At 29.2% G+C, this 22812-nt stretch overlaps 1 protein-coding gene across 4 annotated transcripts in view; it reads left to right on the top strand.

Annotated features, from left to right (window-relative positions):
• LOC121115708 (teneurin-a) overlaps window positions 1-22812 on the top strand; it is a 282618-nt gene that overhangs the window by 233192 nt on the left and 26614 nt on the right. For all 4 annotated transcript variants that reach the window (XM_071887820.1, XM_071887821.1, XM_071887822.1 and 1 more), the window contains 2 exons: window positions 10473-10695; window positions 15206-15334. In XM_071887820.1, the coding sequence (XP_071743921.1) occupies window positions 10473-10695; window positions 15206-15334 (352 nt within the window). The remainder of the gene's footprint in view (window positions 1-10472; window positions 10696-15205; window positions 15335-22812) is intronic.

Raw genomic sequence — 22812 nt, 5'->3', positions numbered from 1 at the left:
CTTTATATCAATTACTATACAGAACAGGCCTTCAATCTTTTTTAAATTTGAAAGACAATTAATAAAGATTTATTTTATTTAATAAAAATATACTCCTTAAAAAAAAGTCATTGAAAACAATCTATACTTCAATAACAATAGATATTCACAATTTTACGAAAGCTCATTCTAGTTTAATTAATCAATATTCAAAGCCATGGCTAAGTTGCAGTGTGAATATTAGAATCCTTTAAAATTTGAATCTCTACTCACTGATCGATTAAAAACAAAGTTAAATGTATCAATGTAGCCATTTTGTTGGGATTTTGACAACAAATTATTAAACTTAATGCAAATACCACTGTTTTTTTAGGGGGTCATCAAGTATTATTTTATACGGGTCCTTGTTTCTTTTTTTAGTTTTTCTTTTTATTTGTCCATTTTTTTAATTGTCAGCTTTAGACTCCCAACGTGGAGTCGTCGCTTTTGGTTGATTATTAAATCTGTGACGTCAGGGATCTTAACTAAACAATAATAAGAATTTTTGAAATTCAAAAAGAACTTATTCTAGCTCAACCAATAAAAGTTCAGCTATGTAATGCAAATCTTAGTGAGAATAATGTTGTGAATATGTAAATATATGAGATAAATTAAAAAGCTGTTAAAAGGTATTGCAACTTAGTCACGTTGAAGTTCTTCCCATCCTCGTACATAAAAATTGAAATCTTAAAAAAGAGAAACGTTTAAGTAATAAAATAATATAAAAATCTTTCAAAATGATTACAAAATATATTCTACATATGAAATTTCTTTTAATGGTAGGAAAAAGTAAAAAGAAAAAGTTTTTTTTACTTAAGGTTGGGGGGAGAGAGCGAAATAAAATTTCATCTGGTTAAACGACCTAATATGGAGTTTCATATTATATAGAAATAATTTCTACAAAGATATTAAACTACTTCAAGAAGAATAATAAAATTGAATACTTTTACAATTTTTAATTTCATATAATGAACATACATTAATAAGGAGAGCAAGACTTAAAATGTAAAAAAATCTTCAACTTCACTCCCCTACAAAAAATTGACATATTTTTATTAATAAGTAGAGGGATTTTGATAACGTAATTGAACACAATATGGTGCTTTATTGAGAAATCATTTTTGGAAGGATTTACAATGTTATTTTTTATCAACTGCCGATTAGTTGCTTCTTGCTAAACATTGATCTGTTAAATTTAATCATACTAGTTAGGAGATGCTTATATAAATAACATCTGTAGAATGCACAACGGTTAGAAATAGGACATTATTAAGTATATAGAGTGTTTTTACGTGACGTCATTATTCTAGAAGTTTTTTTATAAAGAATAAAAACCATTGCTCAATTTTTCTGAAGAAGAATCGTAATTCATTTATCTAGTAAAAAAATTATCTTGTTTTTGTTCTAATTTATCTTTATTTTCTATGTCTCAGACCTTAAAATGTACAAAAATAAGTTTTAAAAAAAGGGACTTTATTTCATGGGAATCTTCATCCCCATTAGTTTTATTTTATTTTAATATAGATGTATTCTGTGGTAGCATATTGGTTGATATACAATCATTGTTTTCATTTATAAAAGCCTATCAAGGAAGTTTTTTTTAGGAGAAAAGGGTTCATTTTTTCGCGAACAACTATACTCATACCTCCAACATTTCCATTTAATTATGCAATTTGTGATGTCAGTAAAAAATCACTAAATCCTTGGGGTTTTTTTGTTATTTTTTTGAAAGATATTCAATCAACATTTCAATGCTCGAAGCTATCATATAACTTGGCTATAAATATAGTATCCCGAGCATTTGAAAGGCACTTTCATTGATATATACACATTTGCTAACGCCGAGCACAAAATATATACTAACAATTGAATGTTGAACTAATTAGAAATAATAGTACAAATAAAAACTAACTAATAGTTTAATAACACTGACATATAGCTGTGAAAAGCGCTATTCAAACCTGTTAGCTTGCTAAATGCTAGCCGAAATGTTAGTTATATTGGTTAAAAAATCTATACATCTGGTGTTCATATTCGTTAAGGAATGTTTTTTGGATGACTACTATGAGACGAAAAGTTTTTTTTTATATATATCTAAAACTAAACATTTCCTTTTTTCGAGGATATAAGGACGAAACTAAATGATAAGAACACGGGACACAATATAATAAAACAAAATGTGACGAATCATGACGAAATAAACATTCGATACAAAAAATGATTCAAATGTAAGCATCTGCAAACTATTTACCTACAAACATAAATGGACTATGGAATATCATCATTCTGAACAATAATGAACTTTTTGTTAATTGAGCATAAAGTATTTGACGAATTTTCATTTATTTTTGGCTGATTAAACAATGGAATTTGAAATATGAAATTTATTTCATACTTTATCTCTGCTCTTTGCATCACTTTTTAAAGCATTGTTTTTCTTTCATTGTTAGTATGAACCTAATTATAATTAAAAATAGGGAATTGATAATCTATAATATTGATTAGGTCTCTCATTTCTCTTCATTAATGATAAACAGTTATAGAGGCTTGAGTAACAAAAAAATATATCCTACATTAATTAGTACATACATGCATATAAATATATTTTGATTTAATCTATGAGTTTTTTCACTATGATTGACAAAAAAAAAATCATAACCAATTTCCAAACTTAAGAAAAAAATGTTTAATAACCAAAAAAAAGTGACAGCAGCACTAAAATTAAAACAATATTGAGGGGTTTGAAGTTGTAGTATGTGAATCAACCTCTGTACTTCTGTTCCCAAAATCTTTAAAAAAAATTTTTTTTTATAAATAACTTTGGCCCATAAAAAAAACCACAAGTGAAAGCAATGAAAATAAATAGAAGCATTTAGTTTATTTTAATCTTAAATCTTTTCCCATAAATAGTAATAGAAGAACAGAAAAATGGTTTGACCTTTTATAAACTCATAATGTCATCAAGATCCCCCCTTCATCATCATTCATTAGAAATCATTTTGAATAATGGTAAAAGCAAATTAATTTAATTATAACTTGATAATATTTGTTTATGGTGAAAATTTAATTTTCCAAATGACATGACGTAATGGCGTAAAAAAAATTGAATTTGATAGTTATTTTGTTTAACTAGGTAAGAAGAAACAAATTTATATGTGGATACAGTAAAAATCGGAAAACTAGACTCTTAGGGAATCCATTAAGTTTGTTATGGATATGAAAAATGAAAAAAAAAAAAAAAAAATCATATGAAACCTCGGCAAATCAAAGTACTGATTTTCTCCCCATCCCAGTTATACGAGTCGTACAAATCATTTTATGGTGACTACCTTTGTTATCTTAGTTTTTTAGTTTATATATAGCCAATTATTACGCTGAACACTGATAAAGTGTTCAAAGAAACAAAAACATTGAGAGCTGACTACAATATAAATTGAAAGTTGATGTATTAGTGAGGTACCTATGTATCTTATAAGCCTCTTTTTAATAACAAAGCTATTATATAAAGAAATTTCTTACTAAATCAATTGGTAGCCATGGACATCCCTTTTTCCTCTATTTACTTATGTTACTAACAAATACCCTAAAATAAAAATAACTAGGAAACGCTCTATTGATATACCATTATATTATTTACCTATACATAGATACCTAAAAGAATAAAACAAGAATGATAGTTATCTAATAAATAATTACATTTGTAATTGTACATATATTGAGAGTACTCCCCACTTACAACACACATAATGTTAATAAAATGGATAGAGAAAATCAAGAAGTAATTACAGGAGAGCTTATCACATTACAATATATATATATATATATATACTCGTATACATTTGTTTGAGGAGGGTGAACGTAGATAGCCCTTCTTCCCCTCTTATCAATATATCCCTTCCTACTTTGATTTCCATCCTAGTTATGTATATTATGGAGGAGAGAAGAAACGTGGGCGGGTTTCATGCTCTATAAAATTGTAAAAACTATGACTTCAGAATAGTGCAAAACTTTTTGAGCAGTATTTTCTATTTTCCATAGCTGTCATTGTTATTCGTTCATTCTGGAGAAGGAAGCTCATGAAGGATGTATAGTAAGCCTATAGATTTGTTGGGGAGTTATAAGAGTTAGTCTTTTTTGGATTCAGAGTAAAATTGAGGATCCACATTCCTGCCAATGTATTTACTATATTTATGTTCATTTAACCCAGCTGCTCACTGCCTAGTCTAATATAGCACCGTGACAGCTTAGCTGCTCTTCTCACATACATTTTTAAATTGTTAGAGATACCCTCTTATTTTTCGGTTTCTTTTTTAAGGATATTAGGTTGTCAAATTATTTACAACTTTACCTATAAAGGATTTTCATATGATGTCAGCATCGTCATTTTAGAGACCTATACAGTCAAATTTTATAATGAATATAAACTATTTTTTTATTAAGATGATTCAAAATGAGGGATTACTACTGGTGTGTATTTGGATGTAAAATGGGTTCGACAAATGAAATGATTTAAAGCTTTAGTATGTTTTAAAATTATACATCTCTAACGTCTAGCTTTCTATTATATCAGACCTTAATAATACATTTTTATTGAAAATATGTTAATAGATGGTTATACATTATTATTTCACAATGTAGGCAATAAATTATATATTAATTATGTTTGCAAGGATCCGATATTTTTTTCAATTATCCTTCTTTTCTCGTTCCTAATCGATCTAAAAACAAAATTAACTAGTCATTTTATAGGTAGTTAGAGTACCTATAAACTTGATATAGTTCAAATATCACTGTTTTTCTCAGGTATCAAGTAGTGTTCTTTGCGGGTGCTATGTTCTTGTTTTTTTGAACGCCATTAGATGATGTTTACTTGTTCTTTTTTTGGAAAATATATCATTTTTTTTTAATAAATATTTAAACTCTAGATGATCTCCAAGATGGCTTAGGTGTATGTCGTAATCTGTGACGTCAATGAAAATGTTCTTTGTAATAGCTATTTGTATGCACAGACAAGAGCCTTGTATTTGACAAGGAAAAATAATTAAAATTACTTGGAGTCTTGATAATATTTTTTCTATCTTTAAAACTATTATACATAGATTTTGTAACATCTGACACTTTTATTTTTTTCGTCACTTCTCCGACAGTTTCAATTATTTTATTGATATTTTTTATGTATTTATTATCCTACATAATATATTCAAGATGTAGAAATCAAATAACGAATGTCAAAAGAATAGAGAATGTATACATACAGTAAAAAATGCATTAATCAAATGGGCTTTAAAGCAGAGGTTATCATCAGGATTTGATGGATTTTCTTAGGCTCGCATTCAATGGTGGAGAGGAAGGGGCACAGAGTCCATGTCTCCCTCTTAGATGAATATTTATATGGGGTTAAATTTCAAGAAAAATTATAAGGAACAAGAATTCAAAATTTACACTCGTAAAAATAAAAAACAATATTAAAAAAATATTTTGTCAAAATAAAGAGGGGAAAAAATTATCTCTTCAACAAATTTTCATCAGCAAAATGAAAATAAGTTTTTTTTTAAATATAGGATTCCAAATTGGTACATAAAAAAAAGTTTTCTTTAAAAAAAGACCTTTGTCCGTAGCAAAGGGGTGCTAAAATTTAGTAATGGCTTCCCCTCTGAAAGTCGTCCTACTTCGTTACTCTTTGCGTTTTCTTTGCTTACAAATTAAATTTGTATTATTTTATTTAAAAAATAGTTATCAAAATTCAACTTCCGTAAAATACATGTTCAATGACACATTTTATTTTTGCACTAAATCACAAACTGTTGATAGTCCCTTTCTAATTCATTAAAAGGATTGGATAAGTAAAAAAAAAATATCACTGTTATGTTCCGTATCCCTGTTATTATTGTTGTAGGGGATGTGCTCATCTTGAATCTACATTTACATAGTTTTTACGTACATGTAACATGTATTTGGTTCGAAAGTATTTTAGATTTAGTGTTTTTGAGAATGCTTAGATCTTTTATAGGTTAGAGTACACTTTTGAGTAAGAAAAAAATTAGATATAAAAATGAAAGCTTATTCGCCTTCAAACTGAATTATTCTTTTAGATCTGTGCAAAAGAATCCAGGATAAAAGCAATCTAAATAATTCAAAAAAGGTTTTGGTTCGGAAATGAAGTATGTTTCAGTAAGTTTTGTACTTGTTTAAGATCAATTGGACTTATCTAAAGCTCAAGTAATTGAATTGTTATAAGAATATAATCTTATAAAAGTTCTAGTTCAGCTATAATACTAGTCTGATTTCAATATTTTTGAGACAAAAATCTCATGATGAGATTATTTATTATAACTATATTATGATTAATAATGTTCATTAGTCAACATCATGGAATTATAAAATTTATACAATCAAGTACTTTTGCCTCAAAATAACGATTATCAAACCAATATTTTGAGATTAGCTGTAGATTACAAGCAAAAATATACTTCAGTAAACAAGTTTTTATTGAGATACTAGCAGAAAATGGATTTTCTTCCATTATTTCTTATGGGATAAATTGTTATGACTAACGAGATTTTTTTAACAAGCAAGCTTGGTCAAGAAACGAATTAAACTCGTATATAGGTATAAGTTTATAGTAGTTGTTATAACATGATTGGATAAAAATATAACATACAGAAACATATATAGCTGTACAAGTTAGGATTTGTTAAAAGTGATAACTTGTACCACCAGATTTTGCAAATTTCAATTTTTACATCTCATAAAAAAATTTTTAATAATTGTATGAGCTTTTTAATAAAGATAAATTATATTCATTAGTATCACTTCAATATTTAATTTTCTGATGCACCACAGACTACTTATATTTTTAAAATCGGAAGTTAAATTTTAAATACGACTTTTTCATAAGAATTCCAACTTTCAAAAAAGAAAAGTCAGATGAAAAAGTTGCGCCAAATATTTTTCATTATCTTTGAAATCAGTCAATTTTAGCTTGGACAAAACATCGTTAGTCAAACTTAAAATGGGTTAAGATGTTCAAAAATGTGGCTTTTAAGATTGAAAATTCCCAAATCCCTCACAATTATTTGATTTAAAAACTATCTAAAAAATAATAAGATTTTAACTCTCAAAGGAATCCCGGTACCTAGTTTTAATTTTAACCCAGCATCTGGTCCAACATTGTTTTTGTTTTTTTCTTTCTTTTTTTATGTTTCCGTCCCCTTACGGCATAACTGTTTGCGATAAATTGGCATGCCAGCATGTCGAAATTTGTTCTCGTACACTGTTTTATATTAGCCGTCAGTTGTATGTATCATATGCTTGCAAACAAACAGAGGGAAAATTTTAAAAATATAAAAAAAGGAACAAAATTACAGGCGAAATTTAATTAAACTACCACCATCTTAGATTTGAAAACGAGAGCCATGATTTAAAAGTCACTTCAGACAACAACTTTTTTTCTCAATAGTCTCTACATGTATATTACAGAAACAGAGGGCGTACGCAGGGAGAGGGATGAACGGACTATGTTAAATGTAATATATTTTTTTCAAAAGATTTAATATTTGCAATTTTTTGAGAATAACTATGGATTTTTGAATTTTTTTCCAAAAAGTTTAATTTTTCTAATTTCTTTCCAAATAAAATTATAATATTTGGATGTTTTTTTTCCAAAAAATTATCAATATCCCCCTCAAAAAAAAAAAAAAAATCCTACGGACGCCCTGAAGAAAGACGTCCGGTAGACCATTTACTCATGCCGAATAAGCGTTCTTACTCGCACTAAGTGTCTGTCTCTCTCTATGTCTGCCTCTCATAGGCTTCTTCATCTTTAGTTTTTCCTTTTTTTTTTTTTTTTCCTTTTCTTTCTTCGTCTACTTCTGAGATTACCCGACCAGTGTACCAACCAAAAAAAGCAAATATCGCACAGGCTGCATAAAAGAGTCTACTGGGACCCCGTCAGTGTGTGGGAAGACATTGGTAATAATCGGGGGTCTGAGACGACACCAATAGCTCTTGGATTGCACTATTCATTTGTCTTTTAATGGTGAGTCATCTGTAGTCACTCCAACCAGGCCCTGTAATAAAAACAGTACCTTTTCTCACAGAGCCTACAGAGGTGTAAGTAAGTCACATCAATTAAATTATATACTTACAAATATGTAAGAGTACAGATATATATATATAAGATATTGTCATCTATGAGGATATATGCACATAGGCATGTCTACATGGCATAGTACCTACATAAATATATTCCAAGATGGATGAAGGTATCATTAGAAATACTTCTCCCCTTAAATGAGTGCACCTGTCAACAACGACTTGAATTAGGAGAAGATAATCATAGTAATGAAATCCAATTACTATAAGTACGTACATAATACATTCATTGTAGTTACATGTTGCTTTCAATTAATGAGAGGGACTTTGGATCATCAAACAATTTATTGACGACTCTACTTACTTCCTTCCTTCCTTTCACACAAAAATTACCTATACATGTACTTGTATGAATACAATACATTAATATCCCACTACAAATATCAGAATTGAATTAGTTAGGGGAGACTGGAGAGAGTTGCAATTTATACTTTCCTTACAGCATAAAAAAGATAGGGCCACAAAATTTACATTGCGGTTGTACAGGGTGCACTAGCTAAGCGTGTCGCCAAATTAATTTTTTTTACAACACAATTTTCTGTCCGACCAGTTATCAGATCAAAAAAATAAAACCAGAATCTGAAGGCTTGATGGATTCTGTTTTATTTTATTTAATAAAATTACCTCCAACCTAATGACAGTCTCGATATGAAGCCGAAAGCCCGAGCAAGCTTTCTCCATTTGGTCCCTTGGCAAATCCTAGAATTATTTTTTGTTCCGACTGATAAGTTCGTCTTTGGTGTTGCAGGGATTTGGTTGGTTTGTCGTTGGATCGCACACCACACACACAAAATCCATCAGTTTCAGGGCTGGCGAGTTTGGAAGCCAAAATTCCGGCGAGATGAGGTCTCCAAAATTACCTTAGGTACTTTTTTGAGACGTGTGTCAGGTAGCCAAGTCCTGCTGTCACATGTACTGCATCCCATTGGCAACCATTTCTATCCGGGACTTCATCTTGGTTTCTAGTAATTGTGATGTAGTTGTTCCTAGCGCAGATTCCAAGGAGGGTTATGTTCCTTTTCCAAATATTTGGGAGAACGAATTCGTCAACTGATTCATTTTTTACTGGTGCACTTTTGACCAAGATATTTATTAACAACAAAAAACAGCATCCTACGTTTGCCCGAGAGAGTGTGCCAAAGGGGCGGGAAAGAGAGTTATAATATTAAACAGATTATACTAGTCAATAAACTTTTGCCCTTGGATACAAAGTGTGTGTTCCTGGGTATCATTATCTACTGAGAGTAATTTCAATAAACCTTTATAGCATAATAGATAGACACAAATATTTTTACGCCAACAAATCTAAAATAACTTTTAAAATTTTAATTTTTTTAAGGAACATCTTTTGTATTTTTTTGATTTTTTTTTCTCAACATTGTCTCCTTGTAACTCTACTAAGTTACAGACGGGTTACAAAGACGGGTGCATCCCTGGGAGAAGTGTATAGATTTACATGGTGACTATACTGAAAAAAATTATATAAAATTAACAGAAACACAAGGCAACTCAGTCAAGCGACTGCTACATAACAACCGCGCGTCCAAAAGGGTTGAAACTTTGGTGAGTAACTATCAACAAATGCTAAATAGGTGTGACTAGCTTTTTTTTAAGGGTGTTGCCATATTTACGTTGACATAGGAAACTTTTCAGACCACCCTTGTATATACTAGTAGCATCATTGTTTGGAGGGAAAATCCATAATTTATCAAGTAAATACCTCTCCGTTTCTCCGCTCAGATTCATAAATATTGAACAACATGTTTTTTTTTGTACATATACATATATATGCATGTTGGTGCATTTAAAAGTCAAATACATAAAATTGTGACTTATTTCATTGGCAATCTGTTGTCCAGTTTGGAGAAGGGACACACATTGGACAAATATATTTTCTTTATTCCTTTCTAGATTGTTTGGTTGAACGTGTACGCACTACATTTTATAAATAAAAAAATTCCAGACTTTTTTTTGTTGTCCTTTCCTCGTCTCATAACCCCTTTTTAACCCCAATTTATCATTTCCTGACATCTGTTGTCGTTGCCCCTGTTACTTGTACTACTGCACTTAATACATTATTTGATTATATCCTTGTTACTTCATCTTAACAATAACAGCAACGACAGACGGGTTGCCTCATTAAAAATATATGAAAGTAATGTGTATTATATTATGACAACTGTCAGGAGAAAGACTTTCTCTTTTTTTATCTAATTGTTTTGCCCCTTAGTGATTTATGTATGTACCTACATAGGGATGTTAATTTTTAACTCTTTTTTGTTTTGTTTTTATAATTACAGATGGTTTAACGGACTGTGCAGATAGTCGATGTTGTTCACATCCCTCCTGTAGAAAAAACATTATGTGCGTCTACTCAGCGGATCCAGTGGAAGTTCTTTCTGGGAAAGATCATGGGTCTTACCTCTATGAGAGTGGGTCATCCTTTTTCGAACGGGTTCAATTCTTATTTGAGGGTCAGAAGAGCGTTCAATCCTATGCGAAAAACGATGCCTTTGATCCGATGTAAGTTAATAGCTGTAGAAAGAAAACTAAAGTAAAAAGAGAAAAGAAAATAAATTGAACAGAACTTTTCCTTTATCCAATTATAAGTTGAGTTTTTTTTAAACGTTCATGCATTTATAAGAATGAAAGGATATTTGACTTACGAATGAATTAGAAAGAACTTTTTCAAACAAAGAACAAAAATAAGAAGTAAATTTTCTTAGAGTCAATTAAGTCGATTATATATAAATGATATAGAAAATATTTTCTTTTATTTACAATATTGACTTTTGAGATAATATTATTAATTAGCTGAACAAAAAGTCTAAGCTTGTCAAAGACCTCAAACACTGGAAAATTTGACGTAAAAATTATGATTCCACAATCTAAATTTTTTATTAACTTCACTTTAATTAACTTTATTAATTTCGTTATACAAATCAAAAAATGTCATTTAAAATGCTTCATCTCATTTTTGGACCATAGCTTGTTATATCACATATAGAAATTCAATTTCTGTGAAAAAGTTAAGGTCTGGAGAATAAAAAAAGTCCTGTTGATAACAATTGACAAAGTTTGAATCATTTTTATGAGTATTTAGAAGTATTTCAGCGACCCTAAGGGTTTAACAGTACACATTGGGTATATTTTTATACCATCCGTTTACTACACATTACAGCTTTTTATTTTCAAAATAACAAATTTAGTTATATCAAATTGCTATCAAAACTTTTTCTTACATTTTTATAGGACTCAAAATTTACCTATCTAAAAGAACGATAATAGTATTTAAACGATATTTATTAAGTGAAGCACTGACTGGTCCAGATTTCACTATATTACAATTTATCTTTAAAATATAATGTCCATAAAATCCACCATTTACAACCTAAAATAATAAATTGTAGCAGTGAGACACACTGTAAATCCCGAACAGTCCCATATATCCCTGAAACCAATTACCCAGACTGTTCAAATATTGTTGTACATTATTATGGATAGTGTTGTGTACGTCCATATTTAAGACTGAAGACTGCAGTCCTTTCCAGTTCATCCCGGACTAGTGCAGTCCTAAAGCTTATAAAGTGCAGTCCTTTCATGGCGTCTCTACACTTTATTTCTACTTTGTTATATCAGTTACTGAGAGTCCAAAAGACTGACGGTCATAAGGGCCCATCCTAAGACTGTACTGAACTAGACCGAATAAATAAGGATTGACACAACACTAATAATATGGATAATATAGGAAAGATTATTCACTTGGTGAGATTTTAAAAGTATTTATATAGAACACCCTTCATGATAACACTGCAATGCACCATAAATTTACCCCAACTTTAACTACTCCAAAAATTATAAAAATACAATTTTGAAACTTATCAGTGAAGGATTAAGGTAATTGTAGTAAATTAATTATCAGTATCTACGAAGTACAACCACTGCTCTTTGTAGACATTACATATTATGTTCTGTATGAACCATATTTTATAATTTATTTCTCATAATATTACTATAAGCGTGGTTTTATAAGCAAACATCCCCTTCGCTCCCCAACTTATAGTTTTATTTATTTTTTTAAATAAGAATTATTGTTTTAAAGTATTTTTATGAGGGGAGACAAAAAATTTAACGAAATTATACACATACAGACATATATGAGGGGATGGGTGATTCTAATAATCCCTCATTCACAAGTTTTGTCATGATTCCAAGTTGTATGAACACTACTTTATGTATTTTTATAATATGTACATAAATTGAGTATCATAATGCAATGCTATTAGATGATAAATACATACTTTTTTTCTAGACAACAAATTTCATTTGATAAAAAGATGATAAAAGCAGCAAACAGATGATATTACGTTTATCATTATTTAATTTTATTAAGCATGTTCCTTTGATCAATAGTTTTTTTCTTCATTTATAAAGTACATACATATCTAATATGAACATGGAACACTTAAATTTCATTTCATTTTCTTGAATTTTTTTTTAATCAATTACATTTAATAGTAATATGATGCTGGGATTTTTTTCCCACTTCTTATTTGAAGAGCACACTAATACTACACTATGATAGAAACGCATCATAGTAAATATTGTTTGCTCATTTGAAAGTGATCATCAATCAACGTTCATTATTATTATAAAGAGTACATATTTGTCCAAAAGTTGTAGACAAACATTTGTGTGTTTGTCTTGAGCTACTTATCCCCCCCGCCCCCCTCTCCCCAACCAACCCCAATCCTCCTTGCTCTTATTCTTAAGCAATAGATAAATGAGGGGAGGGGAAAGAGGAACTTAAGAAATTAAGTTGCAAAGGTTGTTATTGTAGAAGGGTTCTTATTAGTGTTGGTTTTTTGGGATTCTGCATCGAGTCGAGTTTGTATTATAACTAGTGTTGCTACAAAATATTATTTATGTACTGATCTCAAGTTCAAAATAGGGCATGATCAGACTAAAATATATATAATATCCGCAAGGTGGTTTGATATTCTGTAACTTGTTGCTTTGAAAAAATGGTGCATGCAAAAATAATTTTCACAGCGCCCTCTATATAAGTAACATACATCTATATTTTCAACTAAATGATATTATCACTCAGTGAGTTGTATAATTTTGCCGTCAGACGCTTTGTTCACAAAACTAATATAAGTAAACAACGCTCACACCTCATTAGTATTGGTATTTCGTTACTTCTTCGAATTCGAATATTTGAAAAATATTGTGAAGATTAATTCATATGCACTTACAAAGGTTTTTCTCAAAATTTTGTTTGAGATGGTGAGAGAGGATTATCTCAGGGATTCGGTGACTACATAAAATAGAATTTTTCTTCTTTCTTTGTTTTATAAAGAACAATTTTCTACCTCAGAAATTTAGGAGTTACGTAATTTTAATATGACGTGATGGAAAACAAGTATGTGTACTTACATCATTTTAGTATAGTACCATTTTAAACGGGTCAGTAACCCGATATCACTATAGTACCGGTATACCACAAAATTTTCAGGAAGTAATGAAATATATAACCCCCCTAAAATAACTCCCCAACAAGTACTCTCTGTTTTTCCTACTCAATACTTGTATCATATGTATATGTTGTCTCCTCAAGAATGAAAGTAGAATAACAAGAGTTTGAAGAAAAAAAAGTGTTGTGATGAGTACTTTAGCCTCTCGAGTGCTACATACACACGCTCTTTGCTAAACCTCATTGCATTTCACATTCAGCCCTTTTTATTTTATGTATTCATTTCACTCTTTTTTTCTTTATTAATATAAGCTCGTCGTTAAATTGAGTTATTTTCTGACAATCAAGTAAGCAAATAGACTGATAGACAAACTTTTATTTATGAATTGAGGCGATAATATATACAAATATATTTTAGATAATAAAATATATCTTGTGTACAAGTTGTACACAAATTCCTATTAAAATGCAATTTAATTATAAAATGGGGCAGTTGATTGATACCACCATTTCATTTTAAAAGCCAGCAACGTTCATAACTGTAAGCATTTGAACTTTATATTTTTCCATTAAACACTTACCTTTTTTTGTATTTTTTATTAAAACAGCCAAAAATGACACCATTAATAATATATCGATCATCCACGGAACATTCCGTTATTGCATTATCTTCATCCTAAATACTGTAACTCCTTCATTTAAAATTATTCATCTGGTCTTTTCATTACAACATGTACAGTTGTCTTATACAAGTTGCAACTTGTACACAATTATATATATGTATATCATTTTGTTTATTTTTAGGATAGGTTGCGTGAGACAAGAGAGGTAACAACTTGTACAATTTATCAATATCCCTTCTAATAAAAACAAAGGAATTTATTCAATAACATAGTAAATTGAAAAATAAAATAATAAGGAATTAATAGTTGGAAAAAAGTCGTATATATATATATATTATAGGTAGATTTATAAAAATATTAACTGTCTGAAACAAAGGTTATTTTTTTGGTATACTGAAGTACATACGTACCTATGTATAATATGCATGATGTTAACTTAAATGGAATCTTTAAAGACAGAGAAAAAATAGGATCAATATCTAATATGTATTTAAATAACTATGTAAAACTGTGGGATCAATATATGTATATTATACAGGTATGTTTTATATAGAGATAATATGTACCATGATATTTAATTTAGAAGAATCAATTCCGTTTGTATATTTAAAGTTACAAAATACACGACTTAGTTTATATCCTTTCCTATAATTTGTTATTATTATTTTTATTGAAATGTTAAAAGGATAGGGGGGTCGAGGAAGTCTCAGACGAGAAAGAGAGGGGGAACTAAGGATTTGAGCTCTACAGGGAGTGAATGTCAAACTTGATGAAATAATTTAAATATTCAGCAGATTTCAACAACATTCACGGGGGATGTTTATATAAATCTACATAATTAAAATATACAATTTAGCAATATGTATAGACTTGAAATATATTATATTCTTAGCTATATGTAATATACTCATATATTATTATTAATTATTCATAGGAGAGCCTCAATAATTCGTGGAAGAGTTATTACGAGTCAAGGACAGGGTATTATAGGTGTAAGAGTGAGCGTGGATCGAGTTAAGGAGGCTTCAAATTATGGATTTACGTTGACTCGTCCAGAAGGATGGTAAGTGATTTACAAATGCATTATTAATAATATTTCTATAGGATGTACTATGAAGGCCTAGAATTGATATAAATGTCAAAATCCCGGCGAGTGTAAATTTAAAAAAGGTAACCTGCAATACATTAATAACAAGCGCTAGTCTTGCTCGGGGTTATTAGGGGCGACAAACAGACGAAATTGGCTTGAGTAATATAGAAGATAACTCCTCAACAAATCCTTCGTGTTAATCTCAGTTTTTATTAGTACTCTGATACGTAGCTACTCAATACTTGGATGTTCTCTCCTCAAGAATAATAATATCAGCTTGATATTTTTTTTTTAATATGACGTGATGAGCCAAGGAGTAATTTAGTCTCTAGAGCAATACCCTAATCAGCTTTAGCTACTACACCCCCGTTGCTAAACCTCGTCAAAAGTCACATTCATTTTTTTTATTTTATACATTGTACTGCTTTTCTTTTTTAATATGAGCTTTAGCACATACATAGATTTTATTCTTTCTACACAGATTGCTCTAAAGTTGAGTCAATCTTACTTTTTAAGGACAAATCGCATGATTTTTTTGCAAAAGAGCAGATGTATCACTCAAACATTCTGTCAAACTGTAACAACTCAAGGGATACTCAAATTATATCTCACATAATGAAATGCACTCATTTCCTTAATGGGCCATCTCTTTAGATTGAAGGAAGCAAAAGTTGATGTTATTTCTAATACCCAAGAGTGTGTGTACATATTGATGGGCCACATATACGTTAAGTGAAAATGTAACACCAAATTAAAGCTTATAGTTGGGTATTTAAAGAGGTGGCACATTGAATTTGATGTATGTCATAGAAATATCTCTAATAATTTGGTTTCCCCCCTCACCCCTGTGTTAGGGTCGGGATTAAGAATATTTCTTCATTATTATTCATTTTTGAAAAATTCTTTAATTTGTCATTAAAAAGAATAAAAAAAAGTCAAAGATTAAAGATCCATTGAGAGGGGATCTTTCCTTCCTTAGTCGAGATTGAAGTTTCAGATATTTAGAGGGGAGGGGGAGGTGTAGTATACATTAAAATAACTAGCTAACTAATTTAAAATTTCAAACAATATCTGCTTTTATCATAGCTTGAAAATATATAAAGAGCAAAGGTGGGATCTTGTTTAGTATATCTATATATTTGTATATTTAGGTCTTATTGTATCTCTGTTGGATCATCATGAGTGCAAATGACATGTTTAATTTATACATTACTTAAATTACACCTTTCAACATTTAATATATATGTAGGTACACAGTACATATTGAGATACATACATATATTAAATGAGATTTAAAAATAAGGAAATGAGAAAAAAAAAACAATATTCTATTTTCATCACCAACATATTAAATAAATGAGTATAAGAAACAGCTGTTCATTTTGCATATTTATTGTATAAAATAATTTTAACGTAAATACGTCATTTATTCCTTTTGTTTTCCGTCTAAATCGAAAGAAAGAGAGAGAGACAAATAATATAATTATCTTGTTTTTATTTATAAAAACAAGTAAGGTGACTTTGTATTTTTAGAAAAAAATAATTAATTATTCAGCAATATTTATCTTGTCCCCTCTTATGAAATCCCCTCAGATACAATTCATTGTGCCAATCCTCGAAACACTTTTCAATGTAGCCTTGAGCTCTTCCAATGATGCAGTTTTTTTCTCCACAATCATCCCAAATATCCATCCTTTCATAAGTCTCTTCAGTTTTGTGGAAGAAAAAAAAGTCAAATTGTACCAAATAGAGTCAATATGGTAGCTGATGAATGATTGCGGTATTATTTTTGACCAAAAAAACTCGACGATTCTTTTGTTCAAAATTAAGCTGTTTCGGTCAAATTTTGCTGACACTCGCCTAATGCTCAAAACATTCAAAAAAAAAAAAAAAAAAATTATGGCACGTGCCAACCGATATTTCAATATCTTCAGCAACATCTCTGATAGTGATTCGATGGTTCTCATCTGTTGTTAACGTGCTTAGGCGTCCAGAGTGAGGCTCGTCATTGGCATCTTTCCGGTCATCTTGGAACCACTTGGAAAGCATTTTTTTTACTCAAAACAGTTTCATCGTTTGCCACTATCGTCATTTTAAGTGTTTGAAGCACTTTATTTTATTTTTTTAAATAAAATTTGATGTAAATTATTTGATCCATATTTTTCAATAAAATAAACAAATTGAACATACTGATTGTACTATGGCCTCGAAATGTGAAAAGTCACCTAACCTTTTAAACACACCTTGTACATACTAGACTGTTCCGTCTTTTTTATATTTTCTCCCCTGTACAAAGATCTTTTCTACTGGGAACAATAAAAACTGACAAAAAACTTTACATAGTATGAGGTCAATAAGGTATTTTTCATTGGAGCACAGGCCATTTTGGTTGGATAAAAATTGGATTCACTCAGGATATATATCCGTATGGACAGAAAAGCCATGTGAAATGAATTTAAATATACAAAACATCAATGTTGGCGCCAACTTACGATTTGTACCTTTAAAAGGGAAAAATCCTAATAGGAATTATTCATTCTCCTAAGTTCCTATGAAGTTGTAATCAAAATGGGAAGAAAAATTTGGCTTTACACAAATTTTGTACTTCGTATTTCTTCTATGAGAAGTATTTTATTTATTAAAACATTGATATTTGAGATAACTTTGTTTAAAAGAAGATAGATAAATATATCACCTTTACGTCAAGTTCCCCAGGTGTGGCAGAAAAAGTGATGATATCTGTCTCTAAATATTTTGACTTCAACAATATTTGGATTTTGCAATATCACTTTGATAATTGCTAGTCATTGAGTAATATCTAGAGCCTTTAAATTATTAAAAACAAATTTTTACAATATTTTTTAGTTATAAACCAAATACTTCTACAAATTGTGACTTAAAGAATCATATTTAGAACAAGACGAGAGTCGTCAAAATAACTAATTAAATCCAAAAAAATAATCCCGTTTTTTTAAAAATTAAATGGCATATACTACTTTAAAAATGACCTGAGATATCTCAAATATAGAAAAAGTCCGTTTTTTTATGTTGTCAGTAAAAAGTTCTTTGTGTAGGGAGAAAAAATATTAATCAAAAAAAAAAAGAAAAAGTATGTCTAATACACATTATACAAGTATAACTGTCAGAAATATCATTAAATTGACATTTAAAGGTATATACATATATAATTACGTAGGTACATAATAAGAACGGGAGGATACATGTTATACGTATACAAAAATGCTTTTAGATAAATAGAAAATAAATTATGTCAAAATAATTTCATAAATATTGATATTATACATATAGAAACTTAAATATTGTACATACATATTTATAATTAATGACATAGTCTTATTAAGTATATATATAAACAAACATTCATATAATTAAATTATACTAAACAAAATTTAATTAATTATGCTTATCTACCTATAAAGATACATAAAACTACAGGTGTATAGCTATAATTAAACTTGCTTTAATTAAGAAATTAAATATTAAATGAAAAGGGAAATGTTTAATAGCCATTTGAATCTTTTGGGAATTTACAATAAATGAAACAATCAATGAACTTTATATACTTGTATACAAATATATAGTTGACCTTTTGCTCCTGAGGGGACAAAATAATCCTTGAATGTAATTTATATGAGCAAGGCTTCTGGAACTGTCGCATTGTTAACTTCAACGAGTACCTTTAATTAATCAATCCGAACTTTATTAGAATGACAAGAAGTATCGGGAGTCAAAAGTTTGAGAAGCGTTGTATAAGAGCGGCTCTATTGGTTTTTTTGTTTTTTTAATTTTGGAAAAATGATTAGTAATCATTTTTGATTATATCTTCCTATAATTTTAAAGAGTTCATATTTAAATACAAATGTTTGAGTTTTTGAGACAAGGAGTAAATATACTTACAAGGCTATTGTACCTAATAGATATCAATTTGGTTTTTTTAGAATGTTGCAAATTGTCATCAATCGTTGTATTACTCCAGAGTTGTTATAAAAGAAGATGGAATCCTTCAATATCACTAATATATCCTCATTTTTTGATTAAAATTAAAACATTAAGAAAAGTTTAACTTTTATTAATGTTTAATTTGTATATTCAGTAAAGAAGCCCTCCAATGTCTTTGAAATTACGCCTCTCTTGTACTATGAACACTATCTACTATTTAAGTAGAAAATGCACTTGATTTAACACTAAAAAAAATATTTAGTCCCATTTTAAGAGGAAGAGATGAGTAATTGTACTTACAAAAATTATTTTCAGGAATTGAGTATATAAATTCAGTAAATGAGTTTTTAATCCAAAAATGTATATAAATAGTACATATATACAAAATAGCTTTTTTCAATTTTTTAAACACCATTTAATTGTTTCCAATTTTTAGTCAGCTCTGGGCCATTCTTGAGTGTACAATACTCCAATATAAATCAATGTTTAAAACTAGATTTCCTTCCCTTTATTTAACATCAATATATATTTTAAATCTTGTGATTTATTATTAATAGGAAAATAATAAATAATAATAATGAAAACAGAGTTGCTCACATTCAAATAATTAATTATAATGACCTTTTTTTGTGAGGGAGGCGAAGAAAAAAACAACAACGAAAAAATGGGAAGGTCAAAATGATTAATAACTATTATTACTTTTAAATATAATATGTACATAATACTTTGCTTCGAAGGATTAAAAATACATACGTATATTATGAATATTAGTGTTGAGACTCAGGCTGAGACTGATTTTTTCGGATCGGTCTTAAGTGATTTTTTATTTAGATAAGTTGAAAAATAATAATAATAAACGTGTATCTCAATTATATTCACTCATTCTCGAACTGTCGATCAAACAAGGACTAGGAATGGGATTTTTGTAGAGTGCGGGAAGAATAAAACTGTAATTTTTCTCTACAAAAATCCCAGCCTTGACAATGACGCGAGTTTTTTTTTGAAAAAATTGAAAGCCTTGAATAAATTTACCTTTACCAAATCAGTCTTTTAAAATCCTAAAGTCCCAGACCGGTCTTGTATTTCCAAATTAAAGTATTCAACACTAATAAATATGAATATTTATTTTATTCAATAATGTTGACACTCATTAAGTATTTCAAATATGATTGCCATTGCGTAAATTAAAATACATAAAAAAATGCTGCATACTCAAATAGAAATATGAATGAAAAATGATGTGGCTGAGCTGAACGTGCATATTTCTGGGGCTTTCCTATTTGTAGGTATATAATTTGTGTTTTATTTCAACCCAATGACGCGCTTGTAAAAAAAATGTTCTTAAAGGGATTCCATTTCCTCATTGATTGATGATATCCTTCATAAAATCTAATAAAAAAATAGGAACATTCGATAATACATACATATATATATATACATAAGAGGAAAAATTGATAAATTACTATTAATTTAGGGAATAACTTACTCATTCGTTCAGCATCAATCGCTCAAGGATTTTTTCCTTCCTTGTGAAATATAAGATTTTAAAGTTACTTCATAAATGAAAAAACGTTCGCACTATGTACATAAAAAGATTTGAATCAGATGACATGCATATAATAACCAATTAATTTGTCATTAAAAAAAGTACTCATTGGATGATAAGATGAAGTGACATTATTTATCAATTGAAATATAGACTTCTAGATTTTGTTGTCTGTGATTTTTTTATATTTCCTTTCCACTTATCAGTGTTCTTAACGTTGATTGATTAAATTCGAATTTCCTCTTGTTAACTGAGAGGGGTGTAACATCACCCAGATTTTATTCTCATTCACTATGAATCATTTTTAGAGCAAAAACCGGACTCAAAGTTTGAGCAAGTCTCTTAAAAATGATAGTCAATAATACATCGAAAGGGGGGACAAATATCTAAGTGGAGTTGTATTTTTTTCAATTTTCTTTTTTATCTCGGGGGGGTACTCATAGAATACTTATGTAGACTGTGCCTCACAATTTTTTTGACCTGCCTCTCCCTACAGTATGTCTTAGTGATGGAGTGGCTATACTTTCAAAAAGGAGGTATAGTATAAATTTTAGGGACTCTACGCTACTGATTTGAAAAAAGGGTTGGTTAGATACAAAGTGGTATTTGGTGTTTATTTACTTTCTCTCATAGCTGTTTGTTACTAATCTAAGGAGACGTCATGACAGTTTCTTTACATACCCAAAGTGCTTATAATTACCAACTCTATAAATTTATTCTAGTATAGTTAGATTCATACTCGTAGAAAGAAATCAAGTGTTCAAACCATCCAGATGATTCATCATTCCTCAATGACTAGAATTGTAAAAAATATGACCTAGACCGCCTGTGATACTCTTTGTAATAGCAACTTGAACTTGATTTTTTTATTTTCTAATATTTGCATAATTATTATTTGATTTTTGAAAGGGAAACATCTAACTATAAAGTAATTGAAGGACAATGAGGATTTTTTTTTTGGCAGTTAAAAGTGTAAATCCTTGTAGAATTAAGGATCTACATCTGAGTAATTCCAGTCTTTAGGTCCTTGGAGTGGGATTATTTCTGTTTATTTATTTTCTCTTACAAATGCTTTCAGTGGATCTAATACAACATCATGACAGCTATGTTACTTTTGTTCCAAACATTCTTTAAATTATTAGGATTATCACGTAATTTTGGGGATCTTTTTATTTGTACATGCCGGCAAGTAATATTTTATACAACTCTATGAAATACCCCTAAATGATTTATAGGTAACTTTAAAAATTTGCATGAATAATTATGTATATACATACATATTTAATAATAATAGTTATTATAATCTGATTAAGACCCTCTATGACTATTGTACATACCTACATTTGTACATTGTGTGAGAATGTATATTTAGGTTAATTAGAAAATAAAAGCCAAGTTTAAATGGTATGACTCTTGTGAATTGTAGCTCAATACATACATTAGTTCCATTAACTCTGAAAGAGAAATAAATAAACTAATTGAAAATTAATTAATTTCATGTCACTTTTATAATGGCATTTCCTAGCGTTTAATTAATTTAATTCATCTTCTAAATAATATGTATTACTATATATATAATATATTATAGCTAGATAAAAGAGATTTATTCTAATGGTCACGCTAGTGTAGTTTTTTCTCCTTCAGTTGGGTTTATAATTCTGACACCTTTTTTATCATTATAAATTAATGACTACTAGTCTACCCATAGGAAATTACATTTTTCTACGTATACAACTTCAATTTTAGCCGACTAATGCAATACAAAAAAAAATCGGTATGTAATTTTACTGAATAGCATTGTTAGTTTTGGTTGAAAGTATATGTATTTATTTACAACTAATTGGTATATCTAATATTTCAAAAATGCAGAGGATGCAATCAAGTCACTCAATTCCCACCTTCTAAGAAGCATAAATCAACCGTCTTATTAAGCGAGTCAATTATG

This window comes from Lepeophtheirus salmonis, chromosome 4, assembly GCF_016086655.4.
Source record: "Lepeophtheirus salmonis chromosome 4, UVic_Lsal_1.4, whole genome shotgun sequence".
Classification (NCBI taxonomy): Eukaryota; Metazoa; Arthropoda; class Copepoda; order Siphonostomatoida; family Caligidae; genus Lepeophtheirus; species Lepeophtheirus salmonis.
The sequence above is the reverse complement of the archived record's forward strand: the minus strand, read 5'-3'. Positions and strand labels throughout refer to the sequence as shown.